Consider the following 24,952-nt stretch of genomic DNA (forward strand, 5'->3'; position numbering starts at 1 on the left):
AGATATTATTTACCCGCGGTACTCTTGTTTTTATTATATATTCCATATATATTAGTAAAGTTAAAATTCCTTGTGTGATATGTAGGTTTTTTTTTTTTAAATATTGTGCATCAGTGCTATTTTGAATGTGTTTGTAAGTGTGTCTCATTTCTTATTGTTAATGTAAAATCTGTAGTATTTTTTGGTACCAAAATGGTTAAATGACATTTCACATCTGTTTTCGTTCCTAACATGGACTTGAAATTTGTGATATATTTTTCCATTCTACATAGAACAAAAAACATGAGGTTTTAACACTTTTGTTTTTAAGCTTCCCTAATTTTAACAAAGGTTTCATCTTTATTTCCCTGAAGAGCAAATATTTAAAAGGAATTTTCCTTTTAAAAATAATTTCATTGTTTTAATCTAATTATGTCCGACAGTAGAAGTTTGATATTTCTGTGACTTCTTTTACTCAGTCTCTTTTGGATGTTTATTTAGAAAATAAAGCAATATTTTAAACGAGAATTTTAAAGATATGAATGCATGTGTGAATATTTTTTGTATATATGACAACACACTACATATACACATCTTTTAACAGAGTATGTAATTTCATAACAAAAATATGAATAATGCAGTTGTCTTAAATCATGAGAAGGTATGTACAGGTGAAAATAATATCAAAATTTGAATTCACCATTGTTTCCATCATATTTTTGGAAGATATATGTACACTTCTGATTGTATATATACTCTCTAAGTGAATTTTAATGCAAGGAGTGCGAAAGTGTATGATTTTCATTAATGAAAAGATGTGCCAAAATTGAATGATATAATAAAAACATTTACAATTGTGTACCTACTTTGATGTTTTCGTTCAATATGGGAAAGCAATGACCTTGACCTACGTTCAAGGTCACAAGTCACAAATATGTCAAAGCAATCAAATAGCTTTTCCTGGAGAACCAAAATGAATTGACAAATGATATAAGTGGCCATGGCTTGCAATTGCTGGCATAGAGTGCTGCAGAATTTTGGACAAGGACAGACCTTGATCTCAAGGTCACGCGGGTCAAATCTTGTTAGGCCTATATGATATATATATCCAAGGCTTAGTGGCAAATAAAGCACTCCAATAATTTCTTTGAAGAATCAGAAGACAGAGTCAAGATATAGGAGTAGTATCACGCTGGCTTGAAGTACTAACCATTTGTAGAAATGAAATGACCTTAATCTATATGGTATTCTATGTGACAGGGGTCAAATCCATAACAATACTCAAACAGCTTCTTCTAAAAAAAAACTCAGCCCTGATTCATATGTACAGCCAATGGCTTGCTGGCATGGAGTATAACAAGGCTTGTGAAATAAATGACCTGGACGTTTATTCTAGGTGATAGAGATCAAATTTGTCAAAACACTCATAAAATGGCTTTTTCTGAAGAGCAAAGAGGCTTAAAGTCATATCGTCAATGGCTTGCTAGCAACGAGTGCTACACTATTTGAGAAAAGAAATTACCTTGACTCAGGTTGAATCTGTTAAAACACTCAGTTTCTTCTGAAGAATTAAAGCCATAGAGTCGGGATATGTAGCCAATACCTTGATGGCATCGAGCTCTCCAAAGTTTGTAAAAAGAATTGACCTGGACCTTTATGCATACAGGTGCATCAAATGACCATTGAATTCCCATTAGGTTCTGTAACTAGACAGTTTTCACAGTTGAGTAACGTTCAAACAAGACCGGTAGTACTGTATACTACCAACCAGAGTTGTATTGATGGGTATAGTTCAGTCAAAATCTGTGAGTCAATCTTCAGAGAATCCTTTTTCCACAGGCAAACAAATAAAACAATTCCAAAATAACGAAAAATATTTATTTCCAATGAGTTTATCACTGCAGATAATACAATAGTCTGGATGAGGTATACAGTTAACTAGTATATTTTTCAGGATGAAATACACATGTTAACTACATAATAATTACAAATAACAACACGAAGACTCTAAACACACGAATTCTCTTACCAAACAAATCATATCCACTTCACAAATTTACTTAACCAGTGAGAAAGATCGACCAAGTAACTGAATTGTCTAATTAAATTTAAATTACACCAAAGTTCTTTCAAACTATGAAAGGATGTCGGTGAAATAAGATTAAATCATTGATTATGTATACATAGAATAATTGATAAGATATTGAACATAATGTAATAAGTATGGTTTATATATACTAGTCATATTTACCTAAGCACCACCGATGTGTTTCATAGCATGATAACCTTAACAAGTCATTTACATAGAATTTAAAAAATGAACTTTTTGAGAAACTTTTGAAATTTTAATATTATTTTTGTGTTTGTTTTCGATGGACAAACATTTTACACTCCCATACATGCAGGTTCGGTTCTGCGCCTGAATTTTTTTTGAACATTATTGTACAGAAGATGAAAGATGTGTATTTGTCAGTAGTTAAGACCAACAGCCTATGAAGAACAGGGCCTAGGAGTCATTGGGGGAAGGCTAGAAAGTAATAGAAGGTGGGACGAATCAAGAAAATCGCCAGAGTCAAAACAGCCAGTTACGAATCAAGAAAATCAGTCACACAAAATTAACAACTTGTGTGTGTTATATGTTATGATGAAGGGACAACAAAGCATTAATAAATATATGTTCATCTCCCTGTTCTTGAAATCATCCTCGTCACAAATTATTAAAAAAAAACAATTGGTAGAATTTATGCTATATTGTCAAGTGAACATTACCACTTTCACTAAATTCTTAAGTTTAGTCAAACATGGTATGGAGAAAAAAACACTTTCACTGTTCCAAACAAATAGGAATCTATAAGAGACTATAAATTAATATTTTTAGGTTTGAGATTTGTGCAAAATTGCTGACAATAAGCATATTGATTAACTTTTCAAATATACCTGTACCTCAAATATCAAAGAAAACCTTCAGAAATATTTCAGTGTTTTCACTTACCATCCAGTACAGAATTTACTTATCTACTGATAAATGTAAATCATTTTGTAGACAGTACTTAGAAAACAAATACACAAATCAATCTTTTTGTACTACTACAGTATACGATTACAAATACACAAATCACACACTACGACACATTTCGATAAGACTGCACAACACTTTTACAATATGAACATATTGCTTAGACCTTTGGTCCACCCAGCTTATAAATAATCACTCAAATTTAATGGGCAAAAAATATTGACTAACACATAAAGAAAGTTCCATGTGGTAATAAGTATAGACAAATTAAGTTGAAATAATAGTGCATACAAATTAACCTAAAATGATTCAAATGATATTTCAGGATAACTGGTAATCTCGACTTTGAAAGCAAAAATCAAATACCAATGAGAGAGTATTTTTTGCATTTTCAACCAGAATTAACATTTTCAACCAATTTCACAGTCTGTGAATTGCAAATAAATAAGTTCTTAATAAGAAAAAAAAAATCAGTTATGAAGATAACCAACTATATAGAACAGGTATGTCTTTATATGTACATCTTTATCGACCAAATTTTCCTATCTCATACTTTTCTCTTCCGATCAACAGAGTGATTTTAATCAGTTGATTATCAAAGATGGAAATGTCTGTGCTCTTTGTAAAAAAAAATAAAAAACATAAAATTTGGCTCCAAAAAAGCTAGAAATTACTTTTGTGAACCCCATGTTAGCCAATGTGCATATATCTGATTTTTTTTCAAAAAATGTGCTAGATGTGCAAGAATAGAACGATAAAAATAAATGTAAACCCTAAACCATTGAACTCATAATTTAATATGGTTCATTTTATATTGTCTTAATGATTTTTGTAAAGATTCAATAAAAGTAGACTTTTAATGTACAAAAAAAACTAAAAATACTATGTGCCGTAATATATACTCTTTGCTATACTCCTCTAGTTTTCAAAGTTGTAAATGTTGCACACAAGATTTTAATAGAAATTGTCATTTGACATTTGTGTGCTTTTTTAAACGCAACATTTGTGGACCAAACAAAAATTCACTACTTACATTATCTTACTGTATTTAGAGGTCAGTATCCGTGGCAAAACTACAGCACACTGCACATCTGATGTTGTAGATTTAGGTGTACTTCAAAGTTTTACAGAGACATTTATAGGTTTAAAAGTTATGGTCCAGACAAGAAATTATACAAAAAGTCTCCTGTTCATTTTCCCTCTATACATTGTCACTACAAGTGTACAGTTTACCAGAATTACTTGCATACTTTTGTCTGGTGAATTTGAATGGAGCAATCATCACCTACTGTAATAAAACAATGCCACTACTGGTCGCCTCGACACCATTTCTGCAGGTCTCAATCAATCATCTGGTTAATCTAATTAGGCTGTCTACCTCAATATCTTCAATGATCTCTGTCCCACTACACTGTTTTTTTTTCTGTATGCAGTAACCTTCCCTTAGCTTTCATTTGGATATAAAGGTAGCACAACTGGACCAGGACACTTCCATCAACCAGATATAGCTCCATTGGTGATAGTGATAGATCAGCAATCCGTGTCTAGCCCCACATTTGTTTTACCCTCAGAACACTGTTGTTGATGACTAGTATATTTTGTTAATTTCATCTTTATTATTTCTCATACAAGTCATGAAAGGTACAGTTTCTTTCCAGAAATGATTTATCAAAGTTACAGTCATGCCGGAAAAAATCAAATTCCATTAAATGTACTAGTTACAGTTTTTGGAAGTGGTACAGGGATCCTTAATTAGAGATGCTATCCCTGTTCTTTTATAAAGTCAAAGCAAGTCTGGACCAGCCACAACTACACTTACAGTCCAGCAAGATACATTAAATATTCCTCATATTGTCCTCATAACGGGATGAACATGTGGGTACGGTACATCAAAATTCAAAACATTTACTTACCTGGTAATAAAAGTTATTTTCTTGGCTGTGCTAACTTCATCTTCACGATTAATTGAATTTAACTTAGCAAACTCAACATGATCACACTAATGACAAAATAATCTCCAAACCGCTAACTCCAAACTAAAATAGTATTTTTGCATACAATGCAAAGTGAACACCAAGATCACGTCTGTTTCTAGACTATTAGACAGTCGAGTTGTACTACTATTTTTTCATATCTGATGCATACTATCAGAAGTACTACATGTTATTAAAATATCAATACTGTATACAATAAACTTGCAAATACATGCATAACAAATATCTTTTTTTGAAATCTAGCTATGTATTCACATTTGAAATACTTATTACATAATATAAAGGTTTTGCAAAAACACAAGGTGTGTCATTTCATTTTATGACTGAAATACTTAATATACGATTTGTATATAAACATGTAGTGTGTAATCTCGCTATATGAATGAAATAAGATTTTATATACATATGATATTCTATGTTAATTGACAAGCACAGGATATGGCAGATATAATACAATACAATGGCAGAAATGTTGAACACAGTACTGTAAACATGGAAATTGACACATGTAGGTACCAGGTACCATGTATTACACTTATGTTTGTAGGTACCAGGTACAATGCATTACACTTATGTTTGTTACCGCATAATCTTGCCCCCCATGCATAAACCAGTACATTCTATCAGTCTCAGACCTATTGAAAACAAGAGAAATGTGACGGACAGTTGGATAGGCGATTCCTATATACCTCCTGGTATAATTATACTGCCTTGCAAAGTGTTATGAATGAAATTGTTAATTTACACCCAGTGAAATTCTCCATGTTTACAGTTTGACAAGATTCATCATACATATAATAACTCAAAGACAGATAATTAATTTTCTCAAAATATTAACATAAGACTTAGATGGACATATATTATGTACTTAAAATTTTAACATATATTACATATATATATATATATATAGTAGTTCTTTCTCACGCTCCCCTGGTCCTAAATTAACTCATTCACCCCTGAAGACATATTTGAACTCTTCCAATTCAAAGGTTGGAGTAGTTCATTATGAAATTTCAGGGGTGAATGATTAATGGCATCAATAAATTATCATATAGCACTCAGTACAATAATACTTAATTAACAAGTTGATTACTACTGCCTAAGGGTACTCGCTTTCTCTTTACGCAGGGCCCTCATTATGTTCCCATCCACGTAAAAATTCTCTATACATATCCTGGTTATTCCTCTGTTTCACCATTATTAATAACTAGAATCATTGTCTGCGTACATAGTCTGTTTTCCTGTTTAACAAATCAATAAGGGTCTACACTGTACCATAATCAACATGTTTTTGTGATTTTGTTTCCCATTTCCATTGGTCATAAATGGTTCTAGTTTTAAGCTGAGCACTGAGATACCTTACACAATAGATACCAGTCTTTTGTATTGGAATCCTGCACTTCTGTAACCAATATATACACTTGGTACATACTATAAAGTATCTATGCATTCTGCACATGAGTAGTTGATGACACAGCTGTTGATGTTGCCTATGTACAGTTTGTAGTGTGAGCTATGAAGATTTTTTTAACTTAGCTAACACTATGTATCTACTGACCTACAACTTAACATAATACTGTATAACTAGAAATCCTTTCCAAGTCAAACTTTTGCCATTTGCCGTTGTCTACTGACCTACAACTTAACATAATACTGTATACCAGCCCTTCACATTGAATTCCTTAATATATCATGCTGTTTACTAACTTTCTCTGTCAAAATAAATTTGCCTCATTACGGGTGGCGAAAAAAGCGAAAATTAAACTGCAGTGAACATTTTCTCCAGTATACAGTATTCCACTAGCACCACTACTCCAAATTGACTTCCTCTGTATCCAAAGTAGCTATATTTTCACTTACATGTACCGATATTTGTCATACATACCTGTATCAATACTGATACATACCTGTGTTTCCCTACATACCTATATGATCCACAAAACATACCTGTGTTTCCCTACATACCTATATGATCCACAAAACATACCTGTGTTTCCCTACATACCTATATGATCAACACATACCTATAACCCCACTACCATGTAACGCTATCACACACTGATAGAAAAAACATGTGGGTAAAACACTTGTCAGTCACTCAAAAACCTTAAACTGTACACTTGCTTAGGTAAATGAAGAATTTAACCATATCCATGAAAAATGTTCAGGGTCCAAATTTTTCAGGCTCTTGTTAATTTCAAATACTATGTAAGGAAACACTAATGTCACTTGTGAATTTCAGACACTATTTGAAAAAACACTTACCGTCACCTGTGAAATGAGGAAACATTTTTTTTTATACACTTGTGTATATCATACACTACTCAAAATCTCTTAACATCACTGTTGAAGTTCACATATTCACACTAACTTGTGAATTTCAAGTATTAGTCTTCGACAAGAGTTCAATTCACTTCCAGAATATCATACTAAGTTTCAGAGAACACTTTAAAGTTTATTATTCCCCCTTCTTTCGTTGCTGAAGATGTAAACATCTTTCCCTAAAACCAGGGTTATCATCCTTACACTATGGGTATCATCCTTACACTAGGGGTATCATCCTTACACTAGGGGTATCATCCTTACACTAGTGGTATCATCCTAACACTAAGGGTATCATCCTTACACTATTGGTATCATCCTAATACTAGGGGTATCATCCTTACACTAGGTGTATCATCCTTACACTAGTGGTATCATCCTAACACTAGGGGTATCATCCTAACACCAGGGTTATCATTCTAACACTATGGTATCATCCTAACACCAGGGTTATCATCCTAACACTAGGGGTATCACCCTAACACCAGGGGTATCTCCCTAACACTTGGGGTAACACTCTGAGGAAGCTTGAATCAGTCTTGTCTGGGTGATCAACACATCTTGTGCAACTGGTTCAGTTCAAAGCTATGTACAATGTATTCACTTCCGACTCATGAATTCATTCCCAGTAATAATGTATCCACATTTGCTTGGCTATCTTGAAGCCAATTAAGACTAGGACAGGAAAAATTGGATACAGTGGAGAAAATTCTGTTCCAGACAGAAGGCTAATCAAAATCAGTTGAAGCCCAGGCAGAATGGTTTCTCGATTCCCAACAAGCATCAGATTTGAACAGCTCCCGCTATTTGAAGATGTTTGTGTTCTCAAACTTCTGTACAGATCGCAGATTTGAACAGCTCCTGCTACTCGTAGATGCTTTGTTCACTTAAGTTTATTATAGACAGTGACACCACAGATTTTCACGGCATTCAAAGAAGCTATGTTAGCAACAGCAATACCTACATACCTTTAGATCTGAACAGCTCCTACTATTCCAAGGTGCTATATTAGCTAAAGCTCATTCTACCAGTCACAGATTTGAACAGTTCCTGCTATTGAAGATGGCAAGATGCTACATTAGTTCGAGCTTTCTCTGCAGGTCAAAAACTCATTACATTGTCCCAACATCAGAATGGCTGTTCAAACCAATACTACTGATCCAAATATACTGGTTTCTCCTCTTGTATATTCCCTCAAAAACCAGAAAGGATGAATAAGCAGGTCTTCATTCAAGTTTCTGTCTTTTTTATCCTAATTTCCAGATTTCGTTAAAATCAAAACGAATGTCTGAACAGGCATCAAATCAGATGTCTGAACACTTCTTGATCCTTTTTTCTTTAGTTTCTTATAAATCATGAAGTTTGATCTTTAGACTTCTTGAAACATGTTTCTGTGTCTTCTCCAAACTCAGAATGGACATTCAAATAGAGAGGAAATCTTTCCAGTCTGTTTGAGCTTTCGGTGACTAATACGGAAGACTCTCTTTACTCTTTCGAAGATATTGACATCGTAACAGGACCTTGCTGTGTTGGTGAAGTCAAAAGGCTCTGTAACATAACGAACAGGATATTTTTAATAACAGGAAAAGCCTTTACAGACATCTTGAAGCTTACAACAGAAAATGTGGCATTTTAAAAATGAAAAAACATTGTACAACTTTTCCCCACACCATCTACGTTTTGGACACACATTGTATTCATGAAACCGTTCTTATACTTAAGCATGAATTAAGCACTTTAGCATACTTTCTTTAAACTCACTTAAATCATGCAACACAGTTATAGGTACTTGGTTTGAAGTTTCTAAAACATTCTTCGATATTATTGACAAAATATGACTTTTTTTAATAAATTAATCACAGAAACGAGATACAGTGTATTGGACCTTAGCATAAACTCGGAGTTTAAGCATGAGAATGGTTTAATGAATATGGCCCCAGAACTTAACATCTATATTTTACCTGAGCAGAATACAAGATGAAAATGTAATATGTCAAATGCATATTTTCTATTTAAGATTTTTAGGATGATAAGAAAATCCTGACATAAAAACAGCCACATAATTTTGCCTTTGTGGTGAAAAAAATTACAGACAACATTTTCAACAAGCGGCCCAATGGGCCTGAATCGCTCACCTGGTATTAATCTCACACTTGTAATCTTAAAAGAGGACTAAAATACAACTACAGGCAGAATATCCTAGGCCTCTTGGTTAAATTCAGAAGAAGTTGTTTAATGGTTTTAAACATATTTGACTCCTTTGACCTTGAATATGGGTAAAGGTCATTCATTTGAACAAACTTGGTAGCCCTTCACCCAAGCATGCTACTGGCCGAATATCAACTCCCTGGGCATTTTGGTTATTCAGAAGAAGTTGTTTAAAGTTTTTAAACATATTTGACCCCTGTAACCTTGAATATGGGTGAAGGTCATTCATTTGAACAAACTTGGTAGCCCTTCAACCAAGCATGCTACTGGCCGAATATCAACTCCCTGGGCATTTTGGTTATTCAGAAGAAGTTGTTTAATGGTTTTAAACATATTTGACTCCTTTGACCTTGAATATGGGTAAAGGTTATTCATTTGAACAAACTTTGTAGCACTTCATCTCAGCATGCTACTGGCGAAATATCATTACCCTGGGCATTTTGATTATTCAGGAGAAGTTGTTTGAAGTTTTTAAACATATTTGACCCCTTTGACCTTGAATATGGGTAAAGGTCATTCATTTGAACAAACTTTGTAGCACTTCATCTCAGCATGCTACTGGCGAAATATCATTACCCTGGGCATTTTGATTATTCAGGAGAAGTTGTTTAAAGTTTTAAACATATTTGACCCCTGTAACCTTGAATATGGGTGAAGGTCATTCATTTGAAGAAACTTTGTAGCCCTTCATCCAAGTTTGCTTCTGGCCAAATATCGACACCCTAGGCCTTTCGGTTATTAAGAAGAAGTCATTATAAAGTAAAATATTGACGCCGGACGGACGCCGGACGCCGCGCCACGGCATAAGCTCACTTGGCACTTCGTGCCAGGTGAGCTAAAAATCCAAATCAAAAGGCCTCAGTGTTGCAATATTGATAATTATTTTTCCTGTGTTTACATTCACTGTAATTCATGTTTTATGTCAAAAAAACTATATTTATTTCAAAAGATCACACATTTCAAATGTCAATGGCAGTAAAACACATTTGAAAGGAAAAGGACGAATTTATAACGGTATTGACCAACCCTTTGAAATAAAACGGGAGCACATCACGTCGCGCAACTTGGCCATTCCCGTGTCGTCGATTGGCACCTAATATAAGCGACCGTCGAGGACATTCTGAACTGTTTGCTGTTCTTAAAACTGCATAACTGCGATGCTATATAACTTTTCTCAATCACTTGAAATTTTAAAACATCTAACTACGAAAGAACGCAGATACGATATCTCGTTTGAAGTGATCTAAAAGGCCGAAAATCGGCACATCGACATGGTATTTCAAGGCGATATTTATACTTTCTAATCAAGCATATCGAACATATTTATGCTGGTTAGGGTACGGGAAATGTAAATGAAGACCATGTACACTTATTTCAATATACTTCACCCATAAATTTGTTGGATGCGGTGTTTGAACAAGGTGATCAGATAGGCTTACGGCGCCGACAAATGTACGTGTGCGAGACCACCTATGTGTGACTCGCTCATCAGACTGTTTTCTCAACATCTATGGGTCATCCAATTAACTTGACCCCAATGTCAATTAATGTACACAAATTATAACACCTGTTGCCATCTGGAGCTTGATAATTGACTTTACATCTTATACAAATAATTAATTAGCTCGCAGTCGTGCATAGAGCGCGCGCTGTGACGGCCCTGATTATGTTTACAATTGACCCCTGTGACCTTGAATATTAGTGAAGGTCATTCATTTGAACAACTTAGTAGCCCTTCATCCCAGTTTGATTCTGGCCAAATATCATCACCCTAGGCCATTTGGTTTTTAAGAAGAAGTTGTTTAAGGTAAAATATTGACGCCGGACGCCGCACGGAATAAGTTAACTTGGCTCTTTGGGCCATGTGAACTAAAAATACATCATTACTTACAAACCAAAGACAGCTTAATATAAGAAACACAGCAAGACTCTACCTTCAATTTTCAGATGTTTCCAGCTGTTTTCTTCCCCAGATTGGGTAACAGCCATACGCTTTGACATACATGTACCAAGTCTTACACTTATAACATCGTTGTCAAAACTGAAAATAGAAAAAATGCACAAGATAAAAATAGAACATCTCTGAATCTCAAAGTACTTTCTTTCAAAAAGAATATATTCAGGAACCAAATGCTGTTATGACATCATAAATGTGTAGTTTAAGTCACATTATATATCTTCTATTCTATTTTTAGTTTCAGTGACCTTGAGTGGTAGCCATCTTGAATTTTGTGATCCTGATTAAATGAGGCTATTCATTCAAGATATTCATCAAATACTACTTATCACCAAAACCAACAATATTGGTCCAGAAAGGGCAGTACAATGTGCTTTTGACACTATAATCCCTCAACATTCTTTTTTTCAAAACACTGACCTTGACCCAAGGAACTTTTAACTAAAACAAGGCATCACAAGTGATGCACATCCCCTCACATTCACACATTTTGACATATGTAAGAGGAAATGAAGTCTCTAGAGCGATGACAAAGTTTTATTCTAACAAGAGGCCAAGATGGCCTGTATCGCTCACCTGAATATTTAAGCAGTCATAGCAAAATATTCTCATTAAATATTATATTGCACTACAGATATTTCCCTCACAAACTTTGTTGGCTCCATCTGTTGAAACTACCAGCCAAATATTATTATAAGATTCTATGCTTTTTAGTTTTTCTTCAGAAGTTGTTTGACATATTTTTTCCTGTGACCTTGTTAGAAGGTCAATGTCATATTCCTTCTCAAACTTTGTTAGCTCTAACCCAAAACGCTACCAGCCAAATTTTATGAATCCATTCCTTGTTGTTGACCTCTGTGACCTTTAAAGTCGTTTGAAGCGTTTTGACTTATTTGACTGCTGTGACCTTGAAAGTAGGTCAAAGTAATTTTCATTCTCAAACTTTGTCATCTCTATCCCAGGAAGCCACCAGCCAAATTTGAAGATTCTATACCTTGAAGTTCTTCAGAAGAAGTCGATTGAAGTGTTTGACACATTTGAACCCTGTGACCTTGAAAGTAGCTCATGGTCATTTTCGTTCTCAAACTTTGTTGGGCTCCTACCAAAGAAGCTTTCAGTCAAATATCATGGCTCTATACCTGTTTATTCTTCAGAAGAAGTCATTTAAAGAGTTTGACATATTTGACCGCTGTGACCTTGATGGTAGGTCAAGGTCATTTTCATTCTCAAACTTTGTTGGCTCTATCCCAGGAAGCCACCAGCCAAATTTGACCAACGAAGCTTTCAGTCAAATATCATGGCTCTATGTCTGTACGTTCTTCAGGAGAAGTCGTTTAAAGGAAAAGTTGACGGACGCCGCCGCACCATGACATAAAATAGTAACAGTGACCTTGACCTTCAACGTAGAAACCTGAAATGCGAATTTGTTCAAGGTATTGTCATACTAAACACTTGGATGAAGTTTCATGATATTCTGTTGAGGAATGAAGTCGCTGGAGCAATGACAAAGAGTGTAACATACGTACATATGTATATACAGAATCCTATACCCCCTCAAACTTTCGTTGCGAGGGGAAAACAATTCCAGGTCAGCAAGGGCCCACCATGTGCCTAACTGTATCCATTATGGTATATTTTTTAGTAACAGTGACCTTGACCTTAAAAACTTTTTAAACCCTATTGCACATCTACATTTCACAGTGCATCAATCAACATGTCAAATTTCAGAAAGATCAGTCTTTTGGATTCTGAGATAATCTCAAGAAATGAAAGCATGGACGGACGTATGTACAGACAGACTGATGGACACTGATTACTATAGGGCACCCGTGACAGAGATGCGGGGCTCAATAACCCATGGCACATCTACATTCTACAGTGTATCACTTTTTTTTATATTTCAGAAATCTAAGAATTCTGGATTCTGAGATAATCTCCATGAACATAAGTGGACAGAGGTATGGACACTTTGGTTACAACAGGGCACCCACATTTCTTATACCAAGCCCTTATAAATCTATGCATATTTCTTGATCAGCTTATTACATTCCCTATAAGCTAATAATGGTACAAACTTGAACGTGTAGGTGAAGTACTCCAGAAATCCCTCAAACAGGTCACCGAGCGGCTGGCGGTTCTGCACCTTGAAGTCCATCTGATGGTTCATTTTCAGGTTCTGAATGTCTAAGCTTTTAGCAAACAAGTCCTATTTAAAGGAAACATTATCAGTTAATACATATTTCACTAAGGTATATCCAAGTTTTTAATTAAGGATCCCTGTCCCACTGAACTGTGGTTTTTCCTATTTATGGTTACCTCTGATTAACTTCTGCTTGGATATAACTGTAGCACAGTTGGACAGGACACTTTCGTTGACCAGGGTAAAAATCCCTGTCTACTCCTGCTGAAGGTTTACATTCAGAACATTATTGTTCATTATATTGTTTATTTGGATATTTATCATTTTTCGGAAAAGTCATGCAAGACATTGTTTTCTTTCAAGAAATGATTGATAAAATATATAGTTATATAGGAAAAAGAAGTTTCTAACACTAAGCTTCAGTTTGAAGCAGAGGTACGGGTATCCTTAACCAAATCTTTGTACACTGTTCCTCAATTCATTTAATGTTTAAACTAATGTTGTATTTAAATCCTGGAAGGACTCCAGACAATAACACATGTGTGTACAATAATCATTATATACTGACCTTCAATAAAGATATTATAAAAATCAATATGAATTGTCTTGTAACATTGACTGCTTAGATAGTAATTTTCCCAATTACTTAAATTGTTGACTCATGAGGCTCTATCATGGACAAGACATTCAAACATTTTATGGATTTTGTTTAAGTAGTAACCTCAGACCTGTTCTTAGCACATCGATACTTGTCAATGAAGGTCTGAATAAATACTTACTGGATGTAGCTTCTGCAGTGACGGGAGAACTGCTGGTTGGCATCCACCTGTAAACCAAATCAATTCCAATTTTGAAACATTGAAAGTAAAATCCCACAAGATCACTGATTGGATGATAAGGAAATATTCGAATCACTTGTTTTAAATGCAAGGTATCATATATCCTTAAATTGGTTAAACCAGAGACCAAGGCCATTTTCGTTTAAACGGCAAAACCGGTCGGACCAGTTGTTCGTTTATTAAATAAGGTCGGACATAGTAATCTGATGCTGCTTTCAGGCGAGCCTTGACAAAGCCTTGCAAGGCCTGCATAAACATTTGCAGGTCCGCCAGGATTTATACCCGAAATTGTTACATTGGTACATTTATAAACGGTCAAACCGGTTGTTCAGCATAAACAAACAGGCCCCAAGTGAACTACAATATATAGGAAGGGACATAACTCTACCACAAATCACAGGTATGGACCTACTTTTTTTTTTTAATTTGATGTTGCAAGAGAACCTGCAAACAATGAATACATTTATTTTTGTGATTTACGTCCTTTTATCAGCTATGGTTACGAATGTGCCATGTTTTGGTGGTGGAGGAAAGCTGAAGAACTCAGAGAAAAATCAAAAAACTGCAAACAGTATCTGATGACTGCTCCACATCGGCCACAAACCCATGACCCATTGGTGGAGGACTAGTGACCGTAGACAGTCAGACACCGTAACCACTTTGCCTTTATGGCCCCTTCCTTAACTTTGATATTTTTTGGAATCCAATGAACCATACAAACATACTAAGGGTGATAAATCTAACATATATCACAGGTATAATGGATGTTATATGTAAGGTATATATATCGGTAAGTTTCTGAGACCCAGTGAACCATACATACATACTAAGGGTGATAACTTTGACATATATCACAGGTATTATGGATGCTATATGTAAGGTATCTATATCGGTAAGTTTCTGAGACCCAGTGAACCATACATACACTGAAGGTAGTGGACTATCATCAGACTGAGGGAATAGCTGGAAATAGTGGCTTTGGACGCATCGTTGATGTCATGAAAACGGGCCCACTTCTTGGCAAATAACACCATAGGTCGTACCCGCCAGTCAACTGAATAAAAATCGTTGTTAGCTACAATCATGTCCTTAAGCTAATAGGATTGTGTCGCCATTTCTCAGTAGAATTTATTCAAATTTTTTAGATATATTGCTTTGAAGTAAAGAAAATTTTCTGCCACAAAAAAAAAAAAGGTTGTCAGAATTTTAAGGATTTTAAAAGGAAATTTATGTAAAAAGGAGTGAATTTTGAAAAATAAATTTGCAAAATAATGTCAATAAAAATGATACTAACATAGATTAATATTGCATTAATGTATATCAATTTCATAAATGCTGAAATTGTGTACAATTAATTATCTATAAACAATCAAAAATTGACATTTTATAATAAAAAACATATACACATAGTAATTGCATGCAAGAGTTATCGTTCTTGAAAAACTTCACAGTAGTGAAATAGGTAGCCGGTTTCTGAAGTACAGAAAAATGGACACATGTGACTCATTGATTAAAAAACAACTGAATTAATACCTGGATTGCTTTGTAATACTTTAATATTGAAAGAACACACTTTTCTGTCAATAATAAGCATACCATATTCATCACTTTAATATTAAACATTAGATTATGCAGAAACTGGGATACTGTCTCCCTACATTGGATTTTCAACTAGGGATATACTTCCTATTTCCGTTTAGCAATACACTCCTATGACCTTAAACAATATCTTTGCTTATTCTATGATTATATCTTTGATGTAAACAGTGTGTGCAGATTTTTAGGATGATATCAAAATATACACAAAAGTGAGCCATTAATATTTTCAACATATTAAAGTATCTAGTATCATTTGATATTACAGACATTCAAAGTTTATACACAGATTACATTTATCACAAAAATCCCCAAAGTAGCAATGCTGTTTAAAACAATATTATAAGAACCCTGTATACTACTACGGTATACAGATTTTTTTTCCTGCAGTTTAATTTTAGCATTTTTGGGGGCTAAAGTGAATTTATCATTACAATGAATAGTATAATAAACATAGTATAATAAACATAGTATATTGCATGCAAAATTAACACTGGGCGAAAGTTGATTTCATGGGCGAAGGACGGAAGTTTGACTGGGTATTTCTTAGTAAACAGTATTACTAGCCCTATATAATTTAACTACTGGGCTAGGTGTTTTTTGTTTGTTTTGATATTTTACCTTGTGAGTAGTAGCGCAGCAGGTGGGTATTCCTGATACCAACAATGTTGTTTATATTTACATCACACTCCACATCACTGTAAAATAATCAAATAAGCTGAACATTTAAATGACTTCAAACACATGATTTTTGGGTATATATGCACTCTTCATATATATATATATACATGTACAATGTATAACATATATTCATATATATCAACAATTTCTATATGTAACACATGTATAAAGACTATATATAAAAGCAAAAATATATCATTTATGTATGTAAAGTCAATGTCTGTGTAAAGAAACACTGCTAACACCCGACAGACTTAACCTATTACAAAATGTTAACATACAAAATGTTTCACCATTTTACAACAAACTTATTTCTTTTTGGCCTTACACCAATTTAAAGTTAAGTACAAGTTTCAAGTTTTCAATTAAGCTTAATTTTCATTTTCAATTTAGTGTGTGAATTGTCAGTGGGATGACCAACTTAAAGAATATTTTTTAATAGAATCTAAATTTATGAAATGAAGCAATTGTGGTTCAGGTAGATAATTTACCAGGTTTACCAGCCCTGGGTATATGTGAACACAAACACCCCCCACACATTTGAAAGGGAACGACACTCTCACCTGATTTTATCGGTAAATCTGAGGATTGGCACTTTGGCTCTGATAACCACTATGTCCCTCAGGAAGGCTGTAAACAAAGGGGGAAATGTACCATAGAACCTATCTATACTGAAATCATCTGTAATCTGGAAACCTGTGTAAACCAGGCATATAGTCGGAACCGACTTAATTATCACCAATGGAAAATGAACCTGTGCATCTAATTCAATAGACTCTATATTAATAGGGACATTTTCTTTATTGGTGTTTACTGTAAAATATTTCAGGATCATTCTTTTGAACTTTTTTTTATTTTAAGATTAAACTAAAATACTAAAAAACACTATGACTTTAATACCGAATTTACATAACAAGAGGAATGAATGATTGATGTTGGTTGTATAATATCAGAACATCTACCATTTCTGGTCAATTTGTTTTAACATTTTCAAATGAAATCAAAATTTAATGATTGGGACAGCGTCTGTCACCAAGTCTGATACTATAAAGACATTGTGTCCATCAAAGGGTTTATCATCACAATGTGAAGGGAGACAACTTACTACAGGTGGAGAGGGCCTTTTTAATGTGGTACAGAATCTCCGGTGCTTCCTTTGTTTGGTCAATCTGTATAAATAAAGGATTTCCATTAGTAACCCCAATATACCATCTCAACACAATCTATCTCTAAAAACACATATATAATATATTGTTAAACAATTGTAAATATTTGTTAAAAATGAGATTTTTTACGTATTGCGTCGGGCATTGATGTTACCCCTAGTTGAGACTATCATACAGGTATCGGATTTGAGTAACTTCCTTTCGTTTATTCAACTTACCTACGTCGTTACGTAACACTGTTTTGGATTGGCTATCAGATTTCTATTGTAATTTGGGGTATAAAAGTCGTGGATTTAGGATGTTTCAGCAGTCTATGATAGCACTGACCTGCTGGTCGGCTCACTTCTCTCTCTACCTCTTTATATTTCCTGTCTGTTGGGTTAGGGGGCTAGGTCTTTGGCAAAGTACAGGTATTATAGATTTATGTAGGGTTAGGATACAGCAACTCAACCAGCGGTAGAGCCTATGTTTTGCGTTATCAAGTGTTGTCATATGTCTGGAGTTATGTTGAATATTTAAGCAGCATCTGCGGGTGCAATACAAGTATCTACCCTGTACTGTATATCGTTTGTTGAGTAGTTTATTTCATTTATCCAAACTTGACAGAACCTCGGGCGTACTAACTCAATTCAAACCTGGGTTGACCTTTGACACATAACATTTAGAGTACAGTCTTATTACAAAATGGTGTTGTTTATACAATTGATATATATACTAATAAAAGTACCTTTGCAAATATATCCATATATTGAGTCTCCTTGGTTTAAAAATGTTCCAAAATAAATTAAAACTTTATACTACTCTTTTCCAGCTTGCTACTGGTCAAATATCATCACTCAGGGCCTTCTGGTATTGCAGAAGAAGTTATATAAAGATATTTACATATTTGACCCATATAACCATGAAAGTAGGTCAAGGTAATTTATTTGTGGAAACTTTATAGCACTCTGTTCCAGGTACCTACTGGCCAAGTATCATTACTCTGGGCCTCCTAGTTATTCTGAAGAAGTTGTTTAAAAGTTTTTGTATATTTGACCCCTGTGACCTCGAAAGTAGGTCAAGGTAATTTATTTGAGGAACTTTAATATCACTCTGTCCCAGGTACTAGCTACAAATATCATTGCTCTAGGCCTCTTGCTTATTCAGAAGTCGTTCAAAGAAAAAGTTGACGGATGACACACAACACACCATACCATAAGCTCTACTGGCACGAAGGTGAGCTAAAAATATTTAATATTTACTGATTAAATCATCTATAAGCAAGATTCTGTCGTGTTGTCCACAATACGTTGGAATTCTTTGATGAGCTATTTGCTTGGACTATGTATACTGCATGTATGCACAGCTGTAATAATCTGAATTGCACAGGATTTTCAACTTGAAAGGGACTGAAATGTGCCTACAACCCTCTTGAGTGATATCTCTCAAAAAGTGATCCAATACTGTTGTTTTAAAACAATGTGCAAACACATGCTCACAACCAGGAAACATAACACTTAAGCTTGGACTTCATAGACAACCATTACTTTTAATGAAACTTGTTAATCATAAGAAGAAACACAGCTTGCAAAGCAATAAGATCAAGCTGCCAAAATGTACTTTACCGTGGTAGTTCATTTTCGACAGAAAAATGTTTTTGAATTCTTGTTTGTTTCTTGCTATATGTTAAGATCAAGGAAAGTGGCTCTGGTTGAAAAGTCTGTAGTATAATTGTTTCAAGTCAGGAGGGTACTTTAATTTAAAATATATATATGATTTAGGAAAAAAAGAAAGCAAACAATCAAATTTTACTTACATGTTGGTCACTAATACTGAGACAGAGATCCATATCACTAGACATGGTACCAAACCCGCTCATGGAGGACCCCACAATGTACAGACTGCAATCTGTCAAATCAAATCAATTAGAAAGTAGAAATATGTCTGTATTACATGAATACCCTGTTCCCACACTGAAGAACTAAATAAATGTGTTTTTTTTTCATTTTCAGTAAATTAAAATACTCAAAGTCTTCACATTTACAAGGACGTTTCTTTTTATCAATTTTATTTTTTTAATGGATGAAACACTTTTAAATTATAATTAATGTGAATCAGAAAAGTCTTCCTAAGAAATCAAATCAGAACCTAAACTTTGACTTGCAAAAACACTTCTTCTTCAGAAATCCATAGTACGAATATATCGTTTCTTACCAAATCCATAGTAAAAATATACTGTTTCTTACCAAATACATAGAACAAATATATCGTTTCTTACCAAATATAATTTGAGGATAGATATCAATAAGTTTGGACTTACAAGGGAAAGCAGGAGTTATAATTGCTAGTAGTGCGTCCCTCAACTCCTTTTTCTTCTGTAACGCTGATTCTGTCTGGTGATTCTTGATGAAGTAATCTAGCATGTCTTGACTGGCCTGTTATAATGATAATTCAGGGTTCTTATATACCGCTTTATCACAACCTAGGTCGTAGGTCATCTCAAAACAGTTTCCAAATTATTAATTGTGGTTAGAGGGCCTTTGCAACCAGCCAATATCTTTCTCAATTCCCTGGGGAGCATACAGCCGGTGCTGCCATTTCAGTGCCCACAGCTAGCATTCAACAATTCTAGCACTGCCCTGAACCACATACTCATTTACAGTGGAGTAGACAGGAACAACCGTAGTTAAGTATCTTGTTCAAAGATGAAAAGTAAAAAATAAGTTTCTGACAATGAAGTTTTCTAGAACACATATGTAGAGCCAGTGTACCAGGCCTTTATTAACACATGTATATAAATGTTAGGAGTGTTTTAGTACGAGATATATACCTTTGTAGTGCCAGCGTAAGCAGGGTTCTGGTAATGGGCGATATCGTTGTCCACACCCTGTCCCCACTGCAGGCCTCGAACACGCTTTGCATCATCATCGTGGGGCGACTCTGCACGTCTCCTGCAGATGGAAAATTGTATTGATTTAATAATTAACAGATCAAGCTCCGATATCTGGAATATTTAATTCTGACTCAAACCGACTTTCTGTACACTGTTATTATAAGGTAGATTTGAAAAAAAAGGGTTTTTAAACTTAAGTGTGGTTGCTGATCCTGAAGCTACACAATGATGGCAGTTTGTTTTACCAAGAAAAGTAAAAATGGAATACTCTAATCTCTGATATGCACTTATACAAGACTGACTTTGAATTTGTATAGATCTAAATCAATTTTTATTTTCTGAATTTCAAAATAATATATTTGTCAATGCAAATGTAATTACCTTTCTCTCTCTCTCTTCATAATCAAAGATATAAACAGATCAGCTCAGGCTATAAATAGCTAATAATCAGAGATGATGACTTAAGAAGAACATACAGCAGAAAGAACTAACATTCAATATGTTCTTATTCATTTTAAATACATGGGTAAAATCAACTCACTTTCCTTTACCACTACTCCGACTCTGATATGAATCTGAGTTTCTTGAATATGGTCTCGAATCTCTGCTATATGACCTTTCAAAATCCTTTGATGCCATGTCTGTAATATCTTCTTCGTCTTTGTCTTTAGATCGAATAACTTTTTCAAACTCACAAGGGGAAATGCTTCTTTTAAGAGAAGTTGTTGAACAGCCTGGTTCAGGATCACTTGGAGGGGGACTTTCTTTAGAAGGTGAATTATTCTTTTCTGCGTCAGAAGGTGAAATGCTTCTTTCACGGGAATGAGGTGAAACACTTCCGTCCAAGTTTGCGGGCGAGACTCTTCCTTCAATTGCTCTGATGTCACTACCTTGATATTTTTCGGTTTGAAGACGAACCAAATTCACGTTTTCTTTTTGGCTATTGTTCTGAACAGCATTCAACCTTTGTGAATTGTAATATCGTTGAGCTAACAGCTGATTTCGTTTTGCGTCAATTTGTTTGAGAATTTCAGCGTTAAACTGATTAGCGAATCTGACTTGCTGGGGAAGATTGGGAGTCCTACTTGTAAGGTTTGCGACGGCGATTTGCGAGTTGTTCACAAGATTGATATTTTTTACCAGTGTACTATTAGACACAAGTGTGTTGTTAGCGACTATAGTCTTATTAGCAACAAATGTATTATTCCTCACGACCGTATCATGTGTATCGTTTCTGATGATTGTGTTATTTGAAACAATGGTATTGTTAGTTACAAGTGTTTTACTGCCTGGACTCTGCTGGATGTTCGCCTTCTGAATGATCAGTCTCCGAATCTGTTCATTCTCTGCAGCGTTTTGTTGTAAGGGGGCACCAGCAGCAACGTTGTTGTTCAGGAGATTCACACAGATCGGAGTAGGTTTCGGTGCCGTAGAAAACTGTTGGGTTTGACTCCTGACAGCAGAATAATGCTGGGTTTGACCACCACCTCCAATGACTGTGGAACTGTACTGCTGAGACTGGGTCCGGGTCTGACTCCTCACTGCAACTGTTGGTACTATAGGGGCTGGCTTCACTGTGTATGGTAACGAACCATAACCTGCAGGTACTGATGGCATGCGCAATGGCTGTCCAGAAACAGCTTGAGGAGGGACTTGTGACCTGTAAGTAAGTAAGTTTTACCTATACAGACACAAGCTTAAAATTACTCAGACGGCCCTGTATTTCTCACCTGGATATTTTTAAGCAAATAAGGCACAATGTTTCTCATTAGGAGTAGCATTTTAAATAATTCCCTATTTCAAACTCTATCTCCCTGGTCCCAATAGGATACTTCACAGTTGAGATCTGTAAGCGTGTGATTATGGTTACGGGGTTAGGAAATTAATGACCTAATAAAGTGTAAGTCCCCAGGGATGGGGCCAAATCCCTGAGCTAATCCTGGATGAATCAGTGTTCACACCAAATTTTCGATTTGAGGGTACATTTGATGTATTTTCAATGTCCTGTACCCCTTGGTTCTTCAAAACTGGGGGGTAAAACAAACTGCTTTGGGGTGAAAAGCCCTCATTTGGGGGTTTCTGTGAACACTGAGAATGCTTGTATTCTTTTCTTTTTATACCCAACAAGCATGTTAGATTGTTCAGTATATGATTAGCATTTCAACTCTTCCCAGCTTATGACCCAATGACAAAGAAAAATGTTTGCACATAATGTATACAAGTGTTATGGTTCTATGCATTATGAATTTATGATCTACAGATTAAAGCTTTTAACATGACTGACTCCTATGACTTTGTATGTTATGATCATGAATGGTTAAGAATTTGATCTATGTAATTTCTGTGACTGTAGTAGACTCTACCATGCATTGATCTGGACGAGTCCATTATGGTGTATAGTGGTGAACATCGTATATCTGCAAAACTATGTAAAGATAACTGAAATTACTCTTAATGAAACATTAAAAACAGAATTTTCCTAATCCAGACAACATTTTAGCACATGACCAGTATCTACTAATGAATATGTACCTGTATGTGGCTTGTTGAGTCTGTTGTCCAAAACGATACATAGCATTTAGCATGACAGGCCGTTGTTGTTGCTGCTGTCCAGGCACAATGCCATAAGGTGAGGCCACCGATCCATTTGATAAAATGACATTACCACGATACATACTTTGATTCCACAAACAGCAGTAGTGTTCAGCTTTAGACAGACATCTTTAAAGTGAACTTTTTATCTTCCTTTTTGTGATCTGCAATAAAAGTTACATATATTATATAAAATATGTAATGTTATACATATGCAACAGTACCTACTACATTATAGATTTATTAATGAGTCTTCTGACTTCTATTTACTTTTTTATTTATTCTGCTACAGTAAGCACTGTTGTTGGCTCGTATGTTAGCACGTGAGAGGGGAGGGGGGGGGGGCTTATCAAAGGCTTATGGCTAGCCCTTTCCATTGGTTTCAGATGTAATAAAAAGGACAAAGCAAAGGATACTCAAAACTGCTATTTTGATTTTCGCTTGTCTACATGTTTTGCCCCACTAGGAAGGAGATCTTCAGTAAAACAAACAATTACACCATTGCTGTGGATCAAATAATTTCTTAACATCAGATATTTATTAATCTGTCTTGTTTGTATTTTAGGCCCCATCTCTTTTTACAGAGAAAGTGAATGCTGACAAATCAAAAAAATCAATTCCAACTTGTGATCAGTCTGTTGAAGAAGGATAATTTCTTAATCATTTCAATAACATTCCACATCAATCCAATGCGACTTCAGAAAGGAAAATCGGTCATAGGTTTTCCTTTTGTTTGTAACGTTAAACCTACTGGGAGAACTGCTCCAGATGTAAATGAATGGAGATAAAAACATCAAATGCAATACCAGATTCCACAAATATTAGAAGTAACATCTGAGTTTTAATTAAAGTGCATAAACACGAAACATACATCACCGTAAATATGCGAATTAGACGGTTGTTTATGATATTTGTGCGTGATTCCTTATCATCGTCTTCCAAGCGAGCACTTGTCGTCGAAACTTCCGGTGTCGGCAGCAAGATCTATATTTGACAGTATTTATATTCAGTATATCAATAAAATACAGAATATGTTTTTTTAACAAAATTAAAATTAGTTTGGATGCATGCATGATGATTTTCTTTGTACATTTATAACATTACTATTTAATAATGAAAATTGAAAGTGCGGAACAGCAATATGGCAGCCTCCATGATGCAAACCATGCATTTTATGTGCAATATTTGCACTCTCTGATGAGAGCTTGCGTACAGACAAAATAACTGATTGGATTGTATCGTTAGCAGTAGACATTGGTAAGGATTAAATAGGTTTACATAATAACGTAGAAATAGGAAAACTATTGTAAAGCATTTCAAAATAACCAAAGTATATCCGAAACCAATCTCAAACAGCACTGCTGGAGGGCGCGTCTAATTACCCAATACTACCCAATACCACCCAATACTACCCAATACCACCCAATACTACCCAATACTACCCCATACGATCCAGTTATGAACCAAATACTTCTTTATTACTGTGAAATATCACCTTTGTAGACGTTATTTACTTCCATCTGCCATATTTTATCGGGAAATATGCGATTTGGTGCCGAAAACATCACCGAATTGCCGTGACTATGACCC

The 24,952-nt window shown here is 34.9% G+C and overlaps 2 protein-coding genes across 4 annotated transcripts in view; one reads left to right on the plus strand and one right to left on the minus strand.

Annotated features, from left to right (window-relative positions):
* Positions 1-1,843: 1,843 nt before the first annotated feature.
* Positions 1,844-24,325, minus strand: LOC110453748. Of its 3 annotated transcripts, XR_002463308.1 has the most exons (15): positions 24,234-24,325; positions 23,303-23,526; positions 21,312-22,430; positions 20,708-20,828; positions 20,198-20,312; positions 19,694-19,785; positions 17,838-17,901; positions 17,296-17,362; positions 16,673-16,749; positions 15,381-15,509; positions 14,396-14,442; positions 13,552-13,682; positions 11,454-11,560; positions 6,937-8,859; positions 1,844-6,896 (listed from the first exon to the last, which is right to left on the minus strand). XR_002463308.1 is itself a non-coding variant. In XM_021502876.1 (14 exons), exons 2-14 carry the CDS (start codon positions 23,443-23,445, stop codon positions 8,720-8,722), a joined length of 2,352 nt encoding a protein of 783 aa, XP_021358551.1. In that variant the 5' UTR covers positions 23,446-23,526; positions 24,239-24,325; the 3' UTR covers positions 1,844-8,719. The 3 variants fall into 3 exon arrangements, 2 of the variants coding, with proteins under 2 accessions (XP_021358551.1, XP_021358550.1); XM_021502876.1 differs by having other exon boundaries at positions 1,844-8,859; positions 24,239-24,325; XM_021502875.1 differs by having other exon boundaries at positions 1,844-8,859.
* A 174-nt stretch (positions 24,326-24,499) lies between these two features.
* LOC110453760 (putative elongator complex protein 1) overlaps positions 24,500-24,952 on the plus strand; it is a 33,772-nt gene continuing 33,319 nt past the window's right edge. Inside the window, exon 1 of the mRNA XM_021502894.1 lies at positions 24,500-24,619. The gene's annotated coding sequence lies outside the window, so the exon portion shown is untranslated. The remainder of the gene's footprint in view (positions 24,620-24,952) is intronic.

Source organism: Mizuhopecten yessoensis, unplaced genomic scaffold, assembly GCF_002113885.1.
Source record: "Mizuhopecten yessoensis strain PY_sf001 unplaced genomic scaffold, ASM211388v2 scaffold7493, whole genome shotgun sequence".
NCBI lineage: Eukaryota > Metazoa > Mollusca > Bivalvia > Pectinida > Pectinidae > Mizuhopecten > Mizuhopecten yessoensis.